Here is a 21,976-nt window from a genome sequence, read left to right on the forward strand (position 1 = left end):
TCCTTGTTTGCTTTCTAAAATGTAACAAATGTGTGTGAGAAGGGAATGCTCATTAGGTTTTGCTGTAACAGTGCTTCAGGGTCAGAACAATGGACTTTTTAGCCAGGATTGCCTCAATAAATAATACCTTCTTCTAAGTAACTATTCTGGTGTATTCCAGTAGTTTATTATACCATTTAGAAGGTCCTTTGGATTTATCAATTAATACTTATTGCAGGGTTATCTTCACTCCTTTTTTTGCTGCACTGCTAGCATAGGCTCCACTAATGTCTTCATATTTGGGTGTGAACTGAGAGGTGTTTGGCTTACTGCATATTTCTGGTCTTGCCAACTGGGCACTGCAAAATATACTTTCTGTTTGTCCACCTTCCGAAGCTGAAGCTCAGGCGTTCCATGTGTCTCCAAGCCAGGCAGTGCAGCAGCACCACCCTGTGGGAAATAACGTTCTTCCTTACAAGGCAACTACGTAAGAACTAGAAGGCAGTGCTAGCACGGAGCAGCGCCGGGCAGTGCTGCCATCCAGAACAGTCCTCCAGACCCCGAAGGAGGCAAGACACAATCTATGGGTTTCTTGCATCACCTGCCTTTTTTTTTTTTTCTTTTTTCTTTTTTCCCTATGGAGAAGATTCAATCTTCATAAAATTTTGGGCTCACATTTTTCTCAAAATACATTTATTGCTTCTTATTTCTGCAAGGTTAATTTTCCAGCAGAGAGGCAGGAGAGGGCCTGGTGGCAGAGTGTGGATGGGACCATGGATGTGCCACGACAGCTTTGGGAACCTGCACTGCCTCTTCCTCGAATTCTTTCCTACTGCACTCATGCCCTCAGGAGGGTTTGGATGGCAACAATTCTGATGATGGAAGACTCAAGGCTGATAAAGGCGGTGAGATTGCCTTTACACACATAGCTGAACACAACAGCAGAGGTAATCACTAGTTCCTGACCCTGCTGTTGCTCCTACCAGCTTCCAGGAGCGATGTCAGTTGTACTTATGGTTCTCCCTATTCTCCTCCCTTCCCGTTCTTTCCTCTGCTTTCTCTTTGCAAGAGGGAAGATGGCAGATGGCTGGAAAACAAGGACTTGTTTAACCTCATCCCTTTCTTAGGAAAATGTGATTGTATTATATATACTGTTAAGTTTGTGATCACTTCTGCTTGTATGAGGAGAGCTGAAGGAGGAGAGGTTTCATGATGCTTAATGATTTGGCATCATAGTTAATATCCCTTTAGGCCTGCCACCCTGTCTGTATATGGAACTGATGATGCAGGGCAGGGATGCTCCAGGATGTCTGTAAACAAAAGTGCACATCCTTTGTGATTGGCTCTGTCACCAGTTTGCCTCATTCTATGCTACTGGCTAGGGCTCAGAAGTAGTTTGGAAGCACAGCATTAGTTTTCCCTGAGCAGCATATAGTCTATTATACCAAGGTACAATAGCATGGAATTAGGCCAGCCTATTGTAACTAACTTTGAGTATCTGAAGAATAATTAATCTCCTCACCCCTTTTCTCTGTCCTTTGAGCCATTTCTTCCATTCACATAGACTGAGGGTACCCACCCCTTTTCCCACATGCCCCTCGTGTTCTCCTGCCCTGTTCTCATGCAACTCGTGCTCATGCAACTCTCTGCTCTACCTGTGCTCTGCCCCCCATGTCCAGTTCAGTACATTGTGTGTGTTTTCTATCCTTGGCTTGTTTCACAGACATGGGCACAGATAGCCATATGTTTGGCATCTCAAAGTCTGCTTTCCATCCTCAGTGGCTCCTGAGTGTGGTTTGAGGTGAACTAGTTGGATATCATTTGGGGCACAGCTCAGTCCTTTGGTGCAACACCTCTGAAGCCAGCTTTGCTGAGCGTTTGGGAAAATAAATGGGGCCACTGGTATCCTGCCAAAACTTTATCCCTACTACTTTTTCAAATGGCCATTTCCCTTTCTTTCATCCACTAGCACAAGGACTGGTGAGCAGAGAAATACCAGAACCAACAGTTGATGGGTGTAATGCCCTTTATTAGTTCACAACATTTATTTTGTAAGCTTTCTAGTGAGAGAGCCAAACAGTGGTTATTTTTCAAACTTAAACAACATAAAAGGTAGTAAACAAGAAGTCCTCCACAAAACCTTTTTTTTAGCATTACTTAAATGAAAATCTGAAAAAGCATCAGGAATTCCATTTGTGTATAATCATGCCTTTCAAGTGGATAGATGAAATACTACAATGTGATTCCCTCAGATTTTTCTCAGTAGAAGGTATGATCTGATTTCCCAGAATCACAGAACATTAGGGGTTGGAAAGATCATGCAGTCCAACACCCCTCTCAGCACAGGATCATCTAAAGTAGGTCCCACAGGAACACGTCCAGGTGGGTTTTCAATGTTTCCTGAGGAGACTCCACAACTTCTCTGGGCAGCCCATTAGAGTGTTTTGTCACCCTCACAGTGAAAGAAAGCTTTTCTCTATATTCACAACTTAGAAGTGTTCTACAGATAACCACTTAAACACAACCTTTATACCAGTGCTAGCACTGAAGGTTAAGATCTTGAACTATTATTCAGATTTTCTGTTGGTGAATGGACAGATGAACAATCACCACATGCAAAATTAAAAGGTTTTGAGTGTCTGTTTTGGTGTCCTGGATTTTGGTGTTGGGATTTTTTAAGTATGAAGGATTTGGGTAGCTTTAGTTTGAGATGGAAAGTTGTAGCTCACGTAAGGTGCTCAAATAGTCTTCATTGTCAGGATGCAATTCAAGTGCTTCTTCATAGCGCTGGATTGCTTGCTGTTTCTCACCACTTAGATTATGAACAAGTCCTAGTCTGCCAAAATCTGCTGGGTCTCTTGAACCTCTCTGAATTCTCTTCTCCAACAATTTCTCAAGAGCATTTTTGCACTTATTGAAGTAAAAAGGATCTCCTTCAATTTTCATCCCATCTATGTAATGCTCAATGGCTTCAGATTCTTTTTTCACATTAAAGTGCTTAAAATTGCCATAACAGTAGTACAACTGTTGTTTATTATTATTGGATAGATTATTTAACTGAAATGCTCTCTGAAAAGTGTCTTCTGCTTCTTTATACCTTTTTCCTTCTGCATACATGTTTGCCAGGTCCATATATGAATGAAAAAATGTTGTCTTTTTGTCTATTGCACTTTTAAAATGAAAAATGCAAAGTTCGATGAGTCTATCCACTTGCTCTTGAGGTGGGTATCTTTTAGCCGCTTTCAGTTGAATCAACTCTAATCTGTAGCAGAGTCCTAGCTGGTGAAGCAAAGTGGCAGAATTTGGTGTCACTGTTAAGGCCTTTTTCAAAATCTTCACTGCCTTGTCCAATTCTCCTTTCCTTCTGTAAAATTTGGCAGCATATCGCAGGACATGAGGATGATCAGGAGTTTTCTTCATTGCTTCTTCAATGTATCTCTCCCCTTCATCAGTTTGACTTAAGTCCTGAAGTTGTATTGCAAGTAATGCCACAACAGAAGTATTCTCTGGATCCAGTTCTACTGCACGCTTCAGGAGCTTAAGGGACGGTCCTTGACTCTTAAAATGATAATTCGAACGATACATCGTTATTGCATAGCCAGCATTAAATTCTGGATTGTTTGGTTCATTCTGCAGAGCATTTTTAAAGCAAGTATTTGCTCTCTCATACTGTTTTTCCCCAAATTTTATTAGTGCCCATCCTTCCTCAGCACAGATCTCAGGAAGCTGAGCTTTCCAATGAGGAGTACTTGAAAGATTTTTGCAGCTGTTTTCCACTTTGCTTACGTACGTTTGAGCTTCTTCATATCTCTCCATGTGGTAATAGATCCAGGCATAGTTCGCCCAGGTTACAAGACTTCTCCTGGCAATTTCATCTGGATGATATTTTTTAACTTCTTCTTCAGCTTTTTGGAGAGTTCTCAGGGCTTCCTCATTTGAATTCTTTAGGTGGCATACATAGGATAGTAGATTATAACTTCTGATCTTGGATTTTATAAAAAACTCAATCTCATAGCCTATTTTCTCCTCTAGGTCATTGAGATCCACATCTTCCTTCATCAAAGACCATGTAAAATGACATTCTAGCTGCTGCAGGGCACTCTCCAAGGAATTCTTTGAAACAGTACTAAAAAAAAAGAATTAAAAAAAAAACCAAAAAAAACATAAACTTACTTACACTCCATTTGATTTTTGCTTCTCTTGTTTTTAAACTAGGCATGATATATCTCAAAACCAGACAATACTTTAGCAGGTGCCACTAGTAAACAATACTTAAACAAGCCCAAGCTATAGGAAGACAGGTCTAAAGAGCTGAAAGGTTATTTGAATAATTCTCCTTGCCAGTGTGTAAGAGTACCTCTTACACAGAGATAGTGTTCTGGATGTCAAAGAGGAGAATGTAGTCTCTATGGTAAAGCTGGCTGGGTCTGAGGAACATTTCCTATGCTGGTAACAATTGCTGAAGCCTACTCAAAACAGGTAATCCAATAGAAAACTTTCTCAGATCAAACTGGTATTTATAAATGTCATTCATGCATAAGTTGTTTTACAGACTTCTTTGCATTTCTCAAATAATCTCCTCTGCCTAACTAGCATTTTTGATTGGTATTAATAACAGTTCCCAATTAGAAGGCTGCATGTGAGGCAATTACAGTTCATCTGAGTTGAAAAGGAATGGAGAGTAAGTTTGTTTTGCTATCTTGTTAGAAACCTTTGGCTGCAAATACCACAGAACAGACACTGGCTCCCAAATCAGCAAACTGCAGGAATAGCTTGAAGCATTTAAGCAGTACCATTAAATTAAAGTGTGCATTGCTTCTTATTGCCTCAACTGGGAACCATAAAAGTGTCATGGTTACAAACAACACTGGAGAGTAATTAATGAAAAGGCATTTTTTGGGAAATGAATTTTCATGAATGTCACAGACTTGTGATGCAAATGAAACACAATTTAGCTTAGTTCAACATGAAACCAGTAAATGCAATTTACTTGTTTACAACTCTAGTTGTGTGTGCACGTATGAATGTGCCTCTGTGCACATGTGATGGTCTCCAGAAAATGCACCCCAGAACCTGCATTGTCCTGCTTGCTGGTCCTTGTGGTTGTCAAAATGGGAAAGTAAATTCTCAAATGCATCACTGTCAGTCACCCATTTGGCTGGACACCAGCTACAGTAGCAGCCTGGATTACATCCCTGAACTTCATGCATATAGTTTTTCTGTCAGTTCCGTTCACAGGGACTGACCCCTGCCAGAGAAGCAGTAACATTACAATATTCAGTACCAACCTTATTATCTTTTGATTCTTCCAGTAAATATTCTGTAATATTTTCTGCTGTTTCAACCCCAAGTCCCTCACTGATTACATTTATATAAATTATAAGCACTTTTTTTCCCCATGGCATAGCAAAAAAAGCAACTTTCAGAGGGTGGTTTGCATACTCACCTCATGGTTTTCCTTCTCTATTCACTTGCCTTCATGTAGTTTCAAAACCAAACTAGTGGTGTTCCTGTTAGGACACCCCTTTTATGTGTTCCTGCTATCAATTCGTCCGTGGGCAATTAACAGGAAAACAGAAAGTGAAACTTGTGTCTGAATCTCGAACAGCTACTCACAGGGGAATAGAAACTGAGGAGTCTTTAAAAGCATACAACTGTAAGAAATGGGATCCAAGAATACAAAGGGTGCCATAGTGCCACTTGTATCAAGTGATGTACCTGTGTATCAGGAAAGGGAGATACTATGAGAACATATTTTTTTTCAATTCAAATCTTAATGCTTTCTAAACAATGAGAAATACTCTTTGTTCTTGACACACCTCTTCTACCATTATGTATATCAGGTTTCTGTATTAGTCTGCAAGTATTACTATGGACCTGGACCTAGTAACATGAGTATTTACATTATAGGATTGAATTTCATTCAAGTTTCTGTAAACCTGGTCTCACATTCCCTGACCACAGGCACGCTTTTCTGAGAAATTACAAATATGCAATGCAGTGCCAATTAATTGCCTCAGAGCATGAAGATACAACTGTGCTAAAACTGTGTGCTTGCATGTAATTTAATTCCGTTTGTATTACATAGATTTATACTATGCTCAAAGGCAATCAATAAATGATCTATTTGTGTAAGAATAATAGTGATTGCTGACAACGCTTTATAGCGCTATACAAAGGCCGAGGTCTTCCCGACGTGCAGGTGTTTAGTGCATTGGCAAGGCTTCCCCCAAGGATGCTCCAGCTACGGGAAGGCAGCGCGGTGGACAAGGCTTCATCCCCTCCTTGCTGCTGACCCATTCCCCCTGGAGACTGCTGCGGCTCTGGAGTGGGATCAGGGCAGAAAATAAGCACACCCTCGCAGGGGCGGCACTTAGGAAGGGTCTGGAGACATCGGATGAGGCGCAGATGCAGGAGAGGAGGGCTGAAGGAGCTCTGAAAGTGGAGTCTGCAGGGTAGGGGGGGGAGTTGGGGGTGGTGGAGTGGGTAGCGGCATTATTGACTAACGCTGAATCACACCGGCTCAGGCAGTCCAAGGCCGCGCACCCTCGGCTCGTCGCCGAGCGACGGAGGCCAGTGGCACAGCGGCAGCAGTGGGCCGCGGGTTGCGCGAGGCTCGGTGGGCTCGACCCCGGGGCAAGCTCCTGGCCTGCGGAGCCCGGTGGGGTGGGCCTGGCGGTTATTGCCGCCGCCGATAGGCCGCGCCGCATGACCTGAGCGGCTCCATTGGCCTAGCGCCCTCCTCCCGCCGCGCTCATCCGCACTGGGAGCAGCGGACCGGCGGGCAGCGGCGCAGGTCCGTCCTGGTGCGGCAGTAGCTTTTCGCAGAGGGTGGGTTATTGTGCCGCCGGGTGGTTCCACTGCGAGGGAGTGGCACGAAGGGGTGCGGGGCATACCCAGGTGCCCTGCTTGTCAGGGCCGTGCGGCGAGGCCAGCCGCGCTCGTTCACCCGCTCGGGGCTCCTACAACTCCTGCAGCCCGCGGCTGGGTCCCCGCCGCTGTAACTAGCCCGCGGCTGCCCCCGCCCTCGCCCTGTCAGCCAGGGTGGCCCCCGCCTCTGTCACGCGGTCCCGTGCCGGTCACCGCGCTCGGGGGGCGGTACGTAAGCTTCGACGGGGCCCGCCTGTCCCGCCCCAGAGCCGAGTTCTGCTTCGCCGTGGCGAGCCGGGGCCTCCTGCTTGCTTCCCGTAAGGCCAGGATGCGGGGCCTGGTGGTCGCTTTCCTGCTACAGACCATCGCAGGGTCGGGCGCATTCACCAGCGGGAGAAGACATGTGGACCCCGAAACGAACATGAACATCGTGAGTGGCGCGGTGGGGCGCGGCAGTGAGGGGAAGGTGTCCGAGACTTGTCACCGACTGTGGCTGCGGGGTGTAAGGGGGCGAAGAGAGGAGCAGAGGGGTGTCTAGGCAGCGTGCGGCACCTTTACGGTTCCACGGGCATGCTTCAGCCACTGTCAGCCGTCAGCATGCTACTGCTTATTTACACCTGCCTGTACGTCCTCTGTCTCTTCTTCTCGCAGGCCCTTCTTGGTACTATGTTGCCCGTGGGTGATCTTTCACGTATTTTCAGGCCCTGACCTGTGGTTTTTTGCAAGTCAGGATCCTCCTGAAGTGCTAGAAAAGTGCATGTTTATGAGGCACGCTTGTGCTGCTAGCCCGATGCTCCCGTGTTCTGCCCCACAACTGCTTTGCTTCCCATTTGGCATTTGCGCTCTTAAGTTCACTCTCTTGCCACAACAGCCAACTCCAGGAAATATTTCCTGTTAGTAACTGGTATGAGTTACTATTTGCTCAACCCCATCCAAACTGCAAGTTTTTCACGTGTGAGAAGATACTTCAATCTAGAAATACTTAAGGTCTGTGAGAAAAGAAGTTCTTGAGTCAACATTATCATCTTAATATAATTTTGAGGACTGAAAGTAGTCATTTAGTCTAAGGCATTTGAATGGAATTTAGACTTAAAATCATGCTGGAATGTTGATGTCACTGTGGATTAATGTGATTATTTAAGATCTATTTAAAAGAAAAAAACATGTTTAATTAAATGCTCCTTCTTGCCCAGCAGCCTAAGAACAGAACTCTGATCATGTCTTGCATTTCTTACATTTTTTCAAGGCATGCTTGCTGTCAGGAAACAAATTAAATTGCAAGTTCTTTGTCCTAATGGAATTGCATCAAATGAAAATAACATAAAGCTTCAGACCTAAGAGATGGGAGATAAGCTTATTAATGAACACATATATGAAATCATTGTGTTAAACAAGTGTGGATATTTTTATTATTATTTTCTCATTTGGCTTGTTTGCAAAGGGACATAAAAGTTCTACAATGGACACAGGGCTTGAGGAGAAAGGCAAACAAGAAATGGCACCTGAAGCTGTGAGCTGAGGTGGTGCTGTTGGCGGCTCACAGGTGAAGAGTGTGTTTTAAAGATGCTGTGTTTGTGGCTTATTTCAGCACACAGCTTAAATGTGATTGTGTCCTCTGTAAAACAAAGAATTTGAATTCAGATATAAATCTGAAATCTTCATAAGGAAGGCTTTCCCTTCAGGAGAGATGAACTCTTCCTCCTCTTATTCCATATGCTGCTGTGGTGCCAGTGGCATTTTGCTGTCCTGACTTGTTTGTTACTGAAGATACTGCTTTCCTTGAGAGCTGATAGTTTCAATTTTTGGCTGCTGAATCCACACGTTGGGTGGTTTACCCTGTTACCATACTCCCTGTTTCAGCACTTGAGTCTTCTTTCTTACTGTAAGCAGTGTATGAGTACCTAATTGGGCAGTGGACAGAGACATGCTAGGGAATCCTTCCAAACCCCTAGCATAAGGTTTGTGCTCTGACTGGATCCTGACTGCACTGCAATAAGTCTCATAAAAAAGAATGTCTACATTTTATGGATGTGTGGTATGGCACATTCCTACCATGTCCTTTAATTTTGGAGGGAGCCTGGAGTGCTTTGCTCATGTTAATGAACTGAGGCGGCTGGCAGTCTGACTCCAAGGTGGTTTCTCTTCTTTCTTCAGAGTCAAATTATTACCTTCAGGGGATACCCTAGTGAGGAGTATGAAGTGACAACAGAAGATGGATACATCCTGTCCATTAACAGAATTCCTTATGGAAGAAAAGGTCCGGAGAAGAGCAAAGGTATGTGTCTGCTTGGAAAAATAGAAAGTCATGGACAGACTCTTTTGTTCTAAAACCATTTGCTCATGTGATAATCCAGAAAAGGATCAAAGACTGTATGAGCCATGCAGTTAAAATGTTTTATTGGTGGATGTCACAGCCAAATTAGATCAGGCACATACATGTAGAGTGATTTGAGTAAAGGATGGGAGGAAGACACAGAAAGCTATGTTTTCCTGGTATATTTTTGTTGTATTTTACTTCTTTTTTGGGTGGGGGTGGGGCTGAGAAGCCTAGATTTTCTAGGAAGTTGAAAGTAAGGGTTATGTGGGATTTTTTTTTTTGTAAATGATAAAGTGCCTTGAAAAGAGATTGATTATAATGTTTTTAGTTATTCCAAGATCCATTTTTAAAAATGCTTTTTTTGTAACAAGTAAGTTTGTTAAAAATGCCTGACCATTTTTACAAGTGGTGCAGGTTGCATGCCCCTTTTGGTGAAATAAAACTAAACTCCTAGGGCTCCCACTGGAGTGTTCACAAAATAATTGTTGCCTGATTTCTGTATACCATGAGAACTTGTTACTTAGTGTTAACCTCTCTGAAGCTCCCTTTGCAGTAAGGTACAACCAGGCAAATCCTGCATACTGCTAAGGGTGCTGTGTTTTACACAGCTGCTTAAATGGGTAAAAGAATAAAATCCCTTCAGAGTGTATCTAGTGCAATACTTCCATTTGCAATGTATTTGTAAATGTGTGTAACAGGTAGTTGACGACAGTCGATACAGACAGTATTGCTTTATGGATTTAATTTGACGGGGGACTGGGAGGAGCATTTGCATGTGCCACCAGAGCACTTTTACAAGCTGTAAGAGTTACTGTCAAAGCTGGTATTACACCATGGAAGGGATGGAGAGTATATACAGCTGAGGAGGTGAGGAAGAGGGAGACTAATTATTGCAGGTGATTGGAGATCCTCCCTCTTTCTGCCCCTTGTTTCTTCTCTTCATCATTCCTTCTTTAAAGCTATGTTTCTCTTGTGTGTAGATGCTAAAACAAATTCAACAACACGGCTTTCAAAATTACCTAAAGATATGTCAGCAACAGTACTGTAGAAAATCATGAAAAGTCAGCAGTGCCTTCTTTCCAGGGTTTTTTGGCAAGTCATACTGGTGGGTTAAATAATAGACCTGTGGAGAATGGCTCTTTCACTTGTTTAACAGTGTTTGTGCTCTCTGTTACCTGTGTACACTTTTGGGGATGACTTTTTCCTGGAGGTTGAGCCGCTGCAGACAAGGCTGTGAACTAGAGACTAGACAAAAACCACATTTGGAAAGCGGAAAGAAATTAGTGTTATAATTGATAGCTCTTTGTTTCTTTTCTTAACAGCAACAACAAAAAAAAATCACCCACAACAAAATTCTACAACAACCAAGAGGAGGTTGTAGTGAGGTGGAGGTTGGTCTCTTCTCCCTAGTATCAGGTGATAGGAGTGGAAATGGACTGAAATTGTGCTGGGGGAGGTTTAGATAGGCTATTAGGAAAAAATTCTTTACAGAAAGAGTGGTCAGGCATTGGAACAGGGTGCCCAGGTAGGTGGTAGAGTCACTATACCTGGAGGTGTTCAAAAAACATATAGACATGGCACCTGGGGACATGGTTTAATGGCCGTGGTGGTGTCAGGTTGAAAGTTGGACTCGGTCTTAGGGGCCTCTTCCAATCAAAACAATTCTATGGGTCTGTGAAGGATAGGGTGAATGTAAGCTGAAAATTAAGAAAATGATATGGGCAAAGGTTTTTGTGGGGACAGAATGATGGAATGCTTTAAAAATGAGATGAAAGGATGTGGAAGAAGAGAGACACATATCCTTTGGTTTGCTGTACTTGCAGACTGCATAAGGAATTACCAGGGTATTTAAGCAGCAGTGGCTGCAGTTGGTATCAGTCTTGTCACCACCCTATATGAAAGATGCTACAGAAAATTGCATCCATAAAACAACAGCCTGTCTGCATAGAAACTATACATATTCTGACTGCCTTAGTACCCTTTGGGTTGACAAAACCAAGGATGTGAGGAAAAAACGTGAAGCTCACAAAAGAAATCCATGATTGTTCAATAGCCTGGGGTGTGAAAAATACCTGTGGAAAAACCTTCTCCTCTGCCAAAGGCCAAGCAGCAGTCCTCCTGTGCTTATCTGTTGGTTTTGTATGAGTTAGGATGTTTGTACTGTTCAGTCTCTTGCAAGGTGAGTGTGTAAAGATCAGTACATGGCTGAGGCCAGTCAAACCTGGCAGGTGTCATTGTGCTTAATTCCAGAGAAGTCCACAGGTTTCCTCAGGAGGAAAAAGGCTGCCTTTGTACCTGTTGATTTTTGTCAAATCCATCATTGATGACATAAGCAAACAGAAGTTTCCTGACCTGTGGGAATTCTCCACATTCCCCTTGCCACACCCTCGACCCCAAGTTCATGTTTTGCAAAGTGCTTTAATTTTAAAAACAAGGATTACTAAGCACATTTGGGGAAGTATGATCTCTGGAAGAATGAAGATTTCAAAGTTCATGTTGATCTTCAGTTTTTATAGACTTGGTATCTTTTCTCAGAAAGATACCAATGATACTGCTGACTTAGTGTACATATGCTATAATACTTATTTTGCAATACCTGCATAATGTGAGTAGGATCCCTTGGAATTACATATCACATGATGTTTTGGAACTAACCCTACAGTTCTATAGCTTTAAAAAAAACCCCAAAAACAGAAGAATATCCAGAGAACCTAAAAGCAAAACATCAATGACTTTTGGTTTTAGTATTAACTAATAATCTAAAACAACTGCATAGCATGGGAAAGAAGAGCATGGAAATAAATCTGTCTTCAGCTTCTTGGGGGTGCAGTCAAGAGAACAAAATGTTCCCTAGCAGAAAGTCTACTTTAAGGACCTACCTTGCTTATTTTCCCTCTGGGGGTTGTCATACACTTGTGCAATTCACATGCAGATCTGGTGACTGCTTCCTAAAGTGAAAAGGGAACTGGCATAAATTGGAGGCTGATGGGAGAACAGAATTAAAGCATTGAAGCAGTTAAACAGTTTCCTCCTTGATATGTTATGAAACATGCAAGTAGCAGCTTGAGGGGAGCCTCTTCTTCAGAAAATCAGAAGCTGGTTGATCTGAGTGTAGTAAAAGGAACGATGGTATCAAAGCTAAACATGAACATTACTGGAAGCAAATTTGATATTTAGCTTGAAAATCCCACACACTGTTCATGAAGCAGTGACAATGAAGTATTATTGCAATGGGGTAAACAGTTACAGTGAACTGCACTGCTGCCAGTACCAGTTTGGCACTGCTGGAGATTTGCTCTGATTGCAGGGACAGTACACTACAGTGCGATTTTTTTTTAACAAACAGGGAAAAGAAGGCACAGAGAAGCTTCCTTGTCATGGGTATAAAGGTTGCCAGAAGGGAGCAATATTGCTAATTTGTAGTTTAGAGCTCAGAGCAAACATTTATGGACATGGTATGGAATGGGAGTTGTAGGTGACTGAAACAGTTGTGATTGGGCTGTTGCTACTGAAAGATCCAAGTCTGAATTATCAATGGGGAAAATATTTTTTGAGTTAGTATTGCAGTAGAATGATGTGTCACAGTAGGAGGTAAGTTCCTCAGCAATCTGTTGCATTAAGCTGAAGTTAATCCTGTTGTCAGTTGTTAAAGCAGGCAAAAAAAAAAATGCACAAGGAAACACCTGCGCTAATCCAAGGTCTAGAGACAGGCCTTTGGATTTTCTGAAGGTCATGTTTCTCCTAAAGGTTTGCATGTTAGTTTATTTTCTTTGTGTAGAAGCAAGAACCTTCATTTTTTTTACTGTATATTCCACATAAGTGTCATTTCCCTTTTCAGGATGAGGAAGTTGGGAGAAAGGCTTCCTAAATTTCACCTGGGTCTTGACTGTGGTTGTTCTTTTAACTACTCAAGTCATGGGGTGAAAGTTCTTTCTCATGTAGCCCCACCAGTGACAAAGGAGTCCAGGAAAGCTGGACATTCTTCAAGAAGAAAATCTTAAAGAAAGGCACAGAAGCAGGCTGTCCCCATGTGCCAAAAGATGAGCAGGTGGGGAAGAAGCCAGCCCTAGCTGAGTAGAGAGTGTAAGAAGATTGTAAGATTATCATTAGGTTATGCAGGGAGGAAATTAGAAAGGTGGAAATACAGCTACAACTTAATCTGCCATTCCTGTAAAAGATAACAAAAAGTGTTTTTACAAATCTGCAACAAAAGGAGGGCCAAAAAGAATCTCCATCCTTTATTAGGTGCAGGGGGGAATACAGTGTCACAAAGGATGAACAAAAGGATGAGGTACTTAATGCTTTCTTTGCCTCAGTCCTTAGTAGTTAAGTTATCCTCAAGGTACTCAGCCCCCAGAGCTGAGAGACAAAGACAAGGAGGAGAATAAAACTCCCTCAATCCAAGAGGAAACAGTTAGCAACCTGCTATTCCACCTATATGCACACAAGTCTATGGTGCCAGATGGCATCCGCCTGAGGATACTGTGGGAGCTGGTGGAAGAGCTTGCAAGCTTCTCTTCCATGTAATGAGTTACAGGACAAGAGGAAATGGCCTCAAGTTGCACCAGGGGAGGTTTGGATTAGATATTAGGAAAAATTTCTTCTCTGAAAGTAGCTTTTTGTGAAAGCATATGATTTCATGGCACATGCTCTTCTTAGTAGATTGAGTCAAATAGATTAAATATTCAAAGTGCAATTCTAAATAGGCTTTTCAATAACTCACTTGAATTATTCTTAGGCACTCAATTCCAGATAAACAGGAAGCTACAGTAAAGCCTTTATTTTTCAGGTCCAAGGCCTGCTGTGTTTCTCCAGCATGGTTTGCTTGCAGATGCCAGCAACTGGATCACAAACTTGGATTACAACAGCCTTGGCTTTATGCTGGCAGATGCTGGCTATGATGTATGGCTGGGAAACAGCAGAGGGAACACCTGGTCCAGGAAACATATACACTACACAGTGAAGCAAGAAGAATTCTGGGTTTTCAGGTATTCCCATCTTGATAGAGGAACTAGAGAAACTGCACACGTGCTGTGAATACATAAGGTTGTGGGTTTTTTTCTGGTTATTTGTACTGTCATATATGTGGAGGCAGTAAAGGGGATTTTTGTGGTCAGTATAGTATCCTGAGGCAGCCTTCATACGGGATCAATTGCTTCAACCTGTGCATGATGTGAAGACTCAAATCACCAAAGTGATTCTTCATCAAAAGGAAAATTTACATCCAAACAATTGGTCTGCAGTGCAGTAAAGCTCTATGCACCACTTCCATACTGATAACTTTACTTACAGAACTGACTTTCCATCTTTGCTTTGTAGCTTTGATGAAATGGCTAAATATGACATTCCAGCCTCAGTGGACTTCATTTTGAAGAAGACTGGCCAAAACCAAGTATTTTATGTTGGCCATTCACAGGGCACCACAATGGGTATGTGAAGAGATGTGTTTGTTACAATGTAATTGTGTTTGAAATTATACCAAGTTCATATATGTTATTTAATGATGAAAACCCAGAGCTTTTAAAATTTACTGCTTCTGGGTTTTACCTGCTTCATGGAATATTCATCAGTTAAAAAAAAAAGACTGCACATAACCTCTCTGTGTTTATTTCAAGTGGGAAGCTGTTGAAAAGGTAAATTGAAGTCACAGATACACCAGTACACTTTCTATTGAAACAAACTGAACTGTGCATGACAAAATGAGAATTGTCAGACATGTAAAGACCCCATTTCCAGAATATTTTGCTGTATGTAAGGTCTGACTGAGGTGCTTTTAGACCTGCAGATAGAAGGAGCTGGAAGAGCGTTGGGTTGGTTTGCACAAATTTGTTTTTTTCAGAAGAAAACAAATCCTGCTGATTTGCCTCATTTAATTTGTCCTCCCCAGTAACTAGATTAATTTAAAATACCTAAACTGATCATGGAGAAAACAACCAGACTACTAATCTAAAAAATACTTGTGCATACTCAGAATACCTTAATTGTTTTAGAATCACTGCCAGGTAAAATTCTCATCTAACTTCTGTCACTGAGGTTTGTTAATGATTCTCATATTACTTACAGCTTTCATTGCTTTTTCAACTTTGCCACAGCTGGCTAAGAAGATCAAAATGTTCTTTGCCTTGGCACCAGTAGCTACAGTCAAGTTTGCCACTAGTCCTCTGGTAAAATTGGGAGTGTTTCCTGACATGCTACTCAAGGTGCGTATTTGAGTGTAAATGTTTTAAGATGCATAAGTTGTCTATGGAAGTTATCAGTGGCTTCTCTGACTTCACTGCTGTCTAATGAGTCAGTTTGTGTCAGTTGAAAGTAATTTTTACAATTTAACTAATTAAATAAAATTATGTTTTTCCATCTTCCTGTTTCTGGAATTTACATTGTGAGAAATCATATGACTAATGAGTCTGCTTTAGAAGACTTGTGGATAGCTTTATATAGAGTACTTTCGAATTCTCATCAACTTTCAACAGATTTGTTTCACAATCAACCATTTAGTACCAGAAGAGGACTCTTCAGAGGGTGATTAAGAGTAGCAGCTTTATTTAGATGTTGTGAATCACCCTCTGGACTTTACCTTTCCCCATTAACATCAAAGGGAATGTAGTCAGATGCAGGCTGCAGTAAGTGCCTGAAGCCAGACATTGTGAACACCCTGCTATGTGTCATTTTTAACCATCACTTTTCTTTTGGCCACTTGTGGAGATCCCCACACAGAGCTGTTTGTTCTGTGAGATAAACCCTTCTCTAACATAACTCATACACATTTAATGTGTGTCTGTTTGCCTTATTTCCCTGCTCCAGAGGCAGATACGTAAAAGTAATACTGACAAGTGGGGTCTCTTGTTCCTTGCGTAAAGAGCTTTGTCTAATGAGGAAGTAGCTGTTCAGTGCCCTGTGCAAGTGTTTGAGTTGGGCTGAGGAACTTGATTCTCATGGTGACTTGCAGAAAAACTGGAGTGCAAAAGTACATGACAGCCACAAGCTCACTGGTCAGCTGTTACCTTTGAAAAGCTGTGTCACTTTTAAGGAAGTGGTCAGTGGGCCACTTTCAAATCCTCAGATGTTTTAAAACTACATATCAAGAGGAAGTGGCTGCAACAGCTTAGGCAACTTGTTTTGCTCACATGATTTGAGCAGCAGTTGCAAGTACGAAGCCATTTAACATTAGCAGATGTAGCTTAAAATATGTTGACCTTAATCAGTTCTCATGACAAGAAACCACATAGTACTCCTTAAAACTGTTTAGAGTTTGAGGTTAGGTTTGGAATTCTTTAATAGTCCCAGTTCCCACATATTTTTGTGGGGGTAATGGACTGTAAAATTTGTAGCAGAAGCACTACCGGTGACCCTGCCATTGGACTGCAAACAAGATTGATAAGGTGATATAAATCATTTTCATATGACATGCCTGTCACCAGTGCAAATGGAAATAATTGCCTCGAGTATTGCAGTATAAATCTAAACCCAGGTGATTCTATGTAATTATAAGTTTGTCCTATGTGTTTATTTTTTAGGATATGTTTGGAAAGAAGCAATTCCTCCCTCAGAATTTTTTGCTGAAGTGGCTTGCTACCCATGTTTGCACCCACAGAATACTTGATGACCTTTGTGGCAATGTGTTCTTTCTTTTGTGTGGTTTTAATGAGAGAAACTTGAATATGGTATGTTTGGGTAGCTTCTAATAGCTGAGTTACTATGAACACAAACACAGTATTGTCTGTGTATCACTGTACTGATTGCTCTTTACCTGTGTCTATTAAAAAAAATAATTCTGCCTTCCTGATACTGAGTTTGCATGGATCTCTCTCCTTGGTATAGATGTAGTTGCCCAGCTTGGATGGATAGAATTAACCTTTTAAAATGTTACTGGAAAGCTAAAATACATTATTTTAGATGAGGAAGTGAGGAATAAAGATGTAGTTTTCAACCATTTGCAAGAGAACCGTTTCCTGGTCTCTTCATGGACGTGTGCAATTGTTTTACCTGAGACTAATTTTTGACCCTGATGATGGTTTCATTTGTGGCTCTAGTTCCAAAGGACTTGTTCATAGGACTTATTTGATTATTTAAAAGCTAGTTAACGGCAGCTGGTGTGGACTACCTTTTCCCATTATGTTTCTTAAAGTGTTTCTAATGCCCTGAAACTGGCAGAATCTGGTATCAGTTTACCCTCATGTGAGTGAAGGCAGAATTAGTAGTATTTTTTTTTCCACCATTCTCTGTGTAAAAATGTATTTATTTTTTTTATATTAAGCTGAAAGTGCAGGGTTTTTTGATGTTTCCTTGCCCAGCACACAGAGTTCATGGTTTTAATGGTGCATAATATTTTTTTTTTTTGCCTGATAGGAGTATAAGTTTCCCCTGGGTATTTTGTACTTTTAAACTGAAAATGTATGAAGTTCTGAATCACTTTGGACTGACAATTGATTTGTCTAGTTGTGGAGTAACATATTTCACTGGAGATCCATCTAAGTATTAGTTAAGGCCCTCTCAGCTCTTAGAATGCTAGCACATTTTGAAACATATTCTGAATATATTAAAAATGCTTAAAGGCTATTATTATCAGGTTTAAAGTTCCTCTTTAAAGTCCAGCAGTTAGTTTTAAGTAATCCTTAAAGCTTTTCAATCTTTTACTTGAGCTGTATGTGTGGCTTCAGTTAACTTTTGTTTATAACAGTTGTAAAAGGAATGAAAATTTTTTTGTTAGTTGTTGAGGAAGCAATAATGTTTGTGCTGTGAGGAGTAAACCTTACTCATTATCTTGTTACAGAGCCGAGTGGATGTATATTCAACACACTGCCCAGCAGGGACATCTGTACAAAACATGATCCACTGGAGCCAGGTAGGTTCCAGAATCTGAAATGTTCATGACTCTGTCTGTGGAATAGTGATGTCTCTGATACTTAAATGGCATAAAATGCCACAATATGTATGTAGCATAGCCCAAGCAAAATTCTGAAACTGCCACTTGTTAGAATGACAACTCTTCATTTCAGCTGCTGTGATGGTACTGACTTAAAGGGGCTCACCCTTTTCCTCTGTGTCTTTGAAGGCAGGCTAACTCTAAGTATTTCAGGCCAACAAACAATGCAATGGAATAATTTAGAGGGATGTTGTAACAAGTATTTGCTTCCCTTTCAGTAAATTGTTTTGGTTACAAGTTAATGTTTTTAGCCAGTGAAGAGCAGCAGACTTCCTTTTCTGTTCCATTCTGTCTGGCTTAGTTTTGAATTTCACTTCAGTGCATTTATCCCTGTGATGATATTGTGCCTGAAGTTTGCTCAGCAGGCTGGCAAATACGAGAAGACATTTACCATATAAGCAGTGATCATCAGTGCTACTTGTGATAGTCCAGTTGTGATACAACTGGACTTGGTGCTCTATTCAGAAGCAAGGTGTTCTTCTGCACATAGCTGTCCAAGCGTTGGCTCAGGAAGAAATTTGTGAAGACTTTTTTTTTTCCCCAAATCCCTGTGATACAGACTTCTGTTTCTGAAAAATAATAGGTAGTAAATCATGCAGAACAGACTTACTAAGAAAGTTCCATGCTGTGCTCCTAGCCATTTAGACAGCAAGGTAAATATTTCAGAAGTAAGCATGGAGTTGACATATCCTGAGTTTTGGTATGCTGAGCTGTTTTCCTTAATCTTTCCTACTGTTGCTATGAAAGAGTGTGAAATCTCAAGGGACAAAGTCCAATGATACTGAATGTTAATGTTTCCCTTTCCTGTGATGCTGGGTGAAGCAGTGACACTTGTCCTTGCTAATATTTGGTATTTTGCTGTTTCTTGTGTCTGTTGCCTTTGCCTGTTCTCCGGATGACCTGTACTACTTGATTACTAAAACAGAAATCACTTCTCAGTGAATGTGTGAATATTTATTTCTAGGCTGTGAAGACTGGGGAACTCAAAGCTTATGACTGGGGAAGCAAGGCTGCAAATATGGCTCACTACAACCAGGTAGACATCTCTTCTGATTATGTTACAATTCTTGAGTGTGACAAAAAAAAAATTCCTTGTGCACTTCTCTGGGTTAACACTTTCTTTTGAGTCAGGACTTCAGCTCCCATCTGTAGCTGCCCAAGAAAGGAAGAGACAATGAAAATCTGACACATTCTTACATTTGCTAGTCTGCTCCACTGCAGTGTAGTATCATGTTGGAGACTCCTCCTAATGCTTTTGTTTTCACTTTTCTCCTCCGCAGTCTACTCCCCCATTCTACAAAATAAAGAAAATGACTGTACCAACTGCGGTGTGGACCGGTGGACAAGACTGGCTGGCAGACCCCAAGGATGTTGCTATGCTGCTCACTCAGATCACAAACTTGGTTTACCACAAAAACATTCCAGAATGGGAACATCTGGATTTCATCTGGGGCCTTGACGCACCTTACCGCATGTATAATGAAATAATTAACATGATTAGGAAGTATCTCTAAACCTGCATGGTGTTTCAGAGTGTTAGTTCACCAGGAATCCACCTCTCTGGGACTTGCTTTTCTGGCAACAATGCCACACTGGGTTTTTACGATGCATTTTTAAAATGCCGGCAGCGACTACTGAGTTGGATTCATTGTTGGTTTGTTTTTCTCAGTATTACTTCTCTCTCCTGCAGAAATCCTCCATGTGTCCCTCTGATTTTGCACACAGTATTTTACAAAATAGCAGTGTGATTTTGTTCATGCGTCTGTAAATTTAGTGACGTGTCTGAAAGACGAGATAGTCCATTCAGCACCTCGTGTGCTTGATGATTAAGTATTTCAGTGTGCATGGAACACTGCCATCATTTGTCATTTCTGAGTACCTTGTGGAAGTACTTCTTGTACTGCAGTGATCCATTCGGTGTTGGTACTTTCAAAAGCACTTAGTGACTTTTTTTCAGTGGTGTTATTTTAGCCATTGCTTACAAGCTAGCTATGTCATATTACTTCATTTTTCAACGTTGGCCAAAAGAACTATCATGAAGCCAGAGATCATCACCACTGTCAAGATGCAGTCTTCTATTTTGGGACTGATGTATTGCTACATTTTTCATGATTTAATGGTGTCCCTGAAGCCTTTTGTGTTTCACAAGCCATCTATGAATAAAGATTATTGCTTGCCTGTGAAGATTCCTGGAACAAGAGAAGCAGTTAAAAGAAATAACCACTTTCAGTTAGGTTTGTCAATAGATTATGGCTTTCAAGAAGAATGATGTAATATACTCATGTTTTGTTTTCTTTGCACTGACCACTAGAAAACAAGCGGGTGAGGGAAGAGCCAAAGCACTGATTCTAAAGCTTGAGCCACTTAATTTGCATGGACTTCTCTTAATCATCTGCTGCTTTGAAGATTTATTTACTTCTTAGCTAGTCATGTGGTGCTTGCCACCATGGTGTTCAAGAACCACACAACACCCTTGTGAAGCCTGACAGTATTAAAGACAGTTTTCAGTTGTCTCCATTTCACTTCAGAATGGGGCTAAGCCCTCATTTAGTGGGGCAGATGATTCACATCTTCTTTAGGGAGCTGACTTTGGAGCTGCAATTCTGTAGTATAGGTGCCTTGCTCTTTCCATTGACTGTGCAGAGGACTGTGCTCCTCTGCTTTGCACAAAAGTTCCATACCAAATGTAGATGTATGAGCAACCTCTCGGGTCAGTTGCCTCTCTTCAGGTGATCATTTCTGTGCCATGGTTGGATTCAACACAGATTTTTGTCTCTAATCCAAACAGAATTAAAAAATCTTTTCTACATGGCATAGCAAATAGTGCATTTTTAATTGAGGAAAACTTTTTTGTTTAAAAAAAAAAGAAATGCAAAAAGATACAGAAGCTGTAAATTAGGGTTTGTTGGTTTGAATTTATATTATTTTTTTAATTGAGACTCAGAGAATCCTCAGGCTTTGTTAAGGAAAAAGTGGTTCGTGGTACTTCAGGTGCAATTCCTAGCAGGACTTCTGTTTTCTTTTATAACAGCCATACTTAACTTCACCTTGCTGTGCTGAAAGGAAGTAAGTGTAGGAATCTTAAGTGGTCAACATAGCAGTTGTGAAGGTATGTGATACAGCAAGAGCTATGTGCATCACGATTACTAAGCTTGAGATCTTTCAATAAACACGAGACCTGCTTGGAGTTCAGAGCCTTGTGTTGCGTTTCACTTGTTTAATGAATGCATGCGACTCTCTGGGGCAGAATCCTGTAAGCTGAGCTTGGTTTTCATAAATACTTATGCATAGAACAAGTGCAATAAAAAAGCCTGGTAAGCTTCAGTTTACTTTTGTTCTGAAAGAGGCTTATCCTAAGCCTAAAGGGCCACTCGTGTTGTTTTGGGGTCTGCTGTGAGACTTTTAAGTAAGGTAGCAATTGTAAATAACTGCTTGCAAAGAGTAATTTTCTAAGCTTCCAGTTGGGGCTCCTTGCAAACCACTGACATGGTGAAAAGCTGCTTGTATTACATTCACCTTGTATCACATATCATCTTGGGTAATTGGATTGCTTAATGGACTGCCTGGTAATCTCATCAATAGCATTTAACCACATACTAACGCAGGGAACAAAGCTTTACTTTGGGTACATTTGACCTAGCTTTTGACCTTTGTTATATTCAGTAATAAATACTGAATAAATGATAGAGCTCAGGCTGTACCTTTCTGTACATTGAGTACAGTAAATGTGCAGTCAGAACAGCAGGATGTATTAAATCCTGTGTTTTCCAAGCTCGGTCAGCTGATTAAACCTTCTGTGTGCCTGGAAGTAAAGCCAGAACAGTGGAAGCTTTACACAAAAGCTGGAGTTTCTCTGCTTCCTTGGAGCAGAGACGGCTGCAGGAATG

At 41.3% G+C, this 21,976-nt stretch overlaps 2 protein-coding genes across 3 annotated transcripts; one reads left to right on the top strand and one right to left on the bottom strand.

Moving 5' to 3' along the window:
• Window positions 1-1,691: 1,691 nt before the first annotated feature.
• On the bottom strand, window positions 1,692-7,022 carry LOC137455408 (interferon-induced protein with tetratricopeptide repeats 5-like). 2 transcript variants are annotated; one of them, XM_068166176.1, is made up of 3 exons: window positions 6,876-7,022; window positions 5,426-5,697; window positions 1,692-4,105 (listed from the first exon to the last, which is right to left on the bottom strand). In XM_068166176.1, the coding sequence occupies exons 2-3, from the start codon at window positions 5,428-5,430 to the stop codon at window positions 2,680-2,682; spliced, it is 1,431 nt and encodes a 476-aa protein (XP_068022277.1). In that variant the 5' UTR covers window positions 5,431-5,697; window positions 6,876-7,022; the 3' UTR covers window positions 1,692-2,679. The 2 variants fall into 2 exon arrangements, with proteins under 2 accessions (XP_068022277.1, XP_068022278.1); XM_068166177.1 differs by lacking the exon at window positions 6,876-7,022 and having other exon boundaries at window positions 5,426-5,765.
• LOC137455409 (putative lysosomal acid lipase/cholesteryl ester hydrolase) lies at window positions 6,796-21,281 on the top strand. Its single transcript, XM_068166178.1, has 9 exons — window positions 6,796-7,279; window positions 9,004-9,124; window positions 13,956-14,154; window positions 14,486-14,595; window positions 15,230-15,366; window positions 16,681-16,827; window positions 17,937-18,008; window positions 19,054-19,125; window positions 19,370-21,281. Exons 1-9 carry the CDS (start codon window positions 7,178-7,180, stop codon window positions 19,601-19,603), a joined length of 1,194 nt encoding a protein of 397 aa, XP_068022279.1. The 5' UTR covers window positions 6,796-7,177; the 3' UTR covers window positions 19,604-21,281.
• Window positions 21,282-21,976: the final 695 nt, after the last annotated feature.

This window comes from Melanerpes formicivorus, unplaced genomic scaffold, assembly GCF_026170545.1.
Source record: "Melanerpes formicivorus ecotype bairdi unplaced genomic scaffold, bMelFor1.0.p_v2 SCAF_98, whole genome shotgun sequence".
NCBI classification, from domain to species: Eukaryota; Metazoa; Chordata; class Aves; order Piciformes; family Picidae; genus Melanerpes; species Melanerpes formicivorus.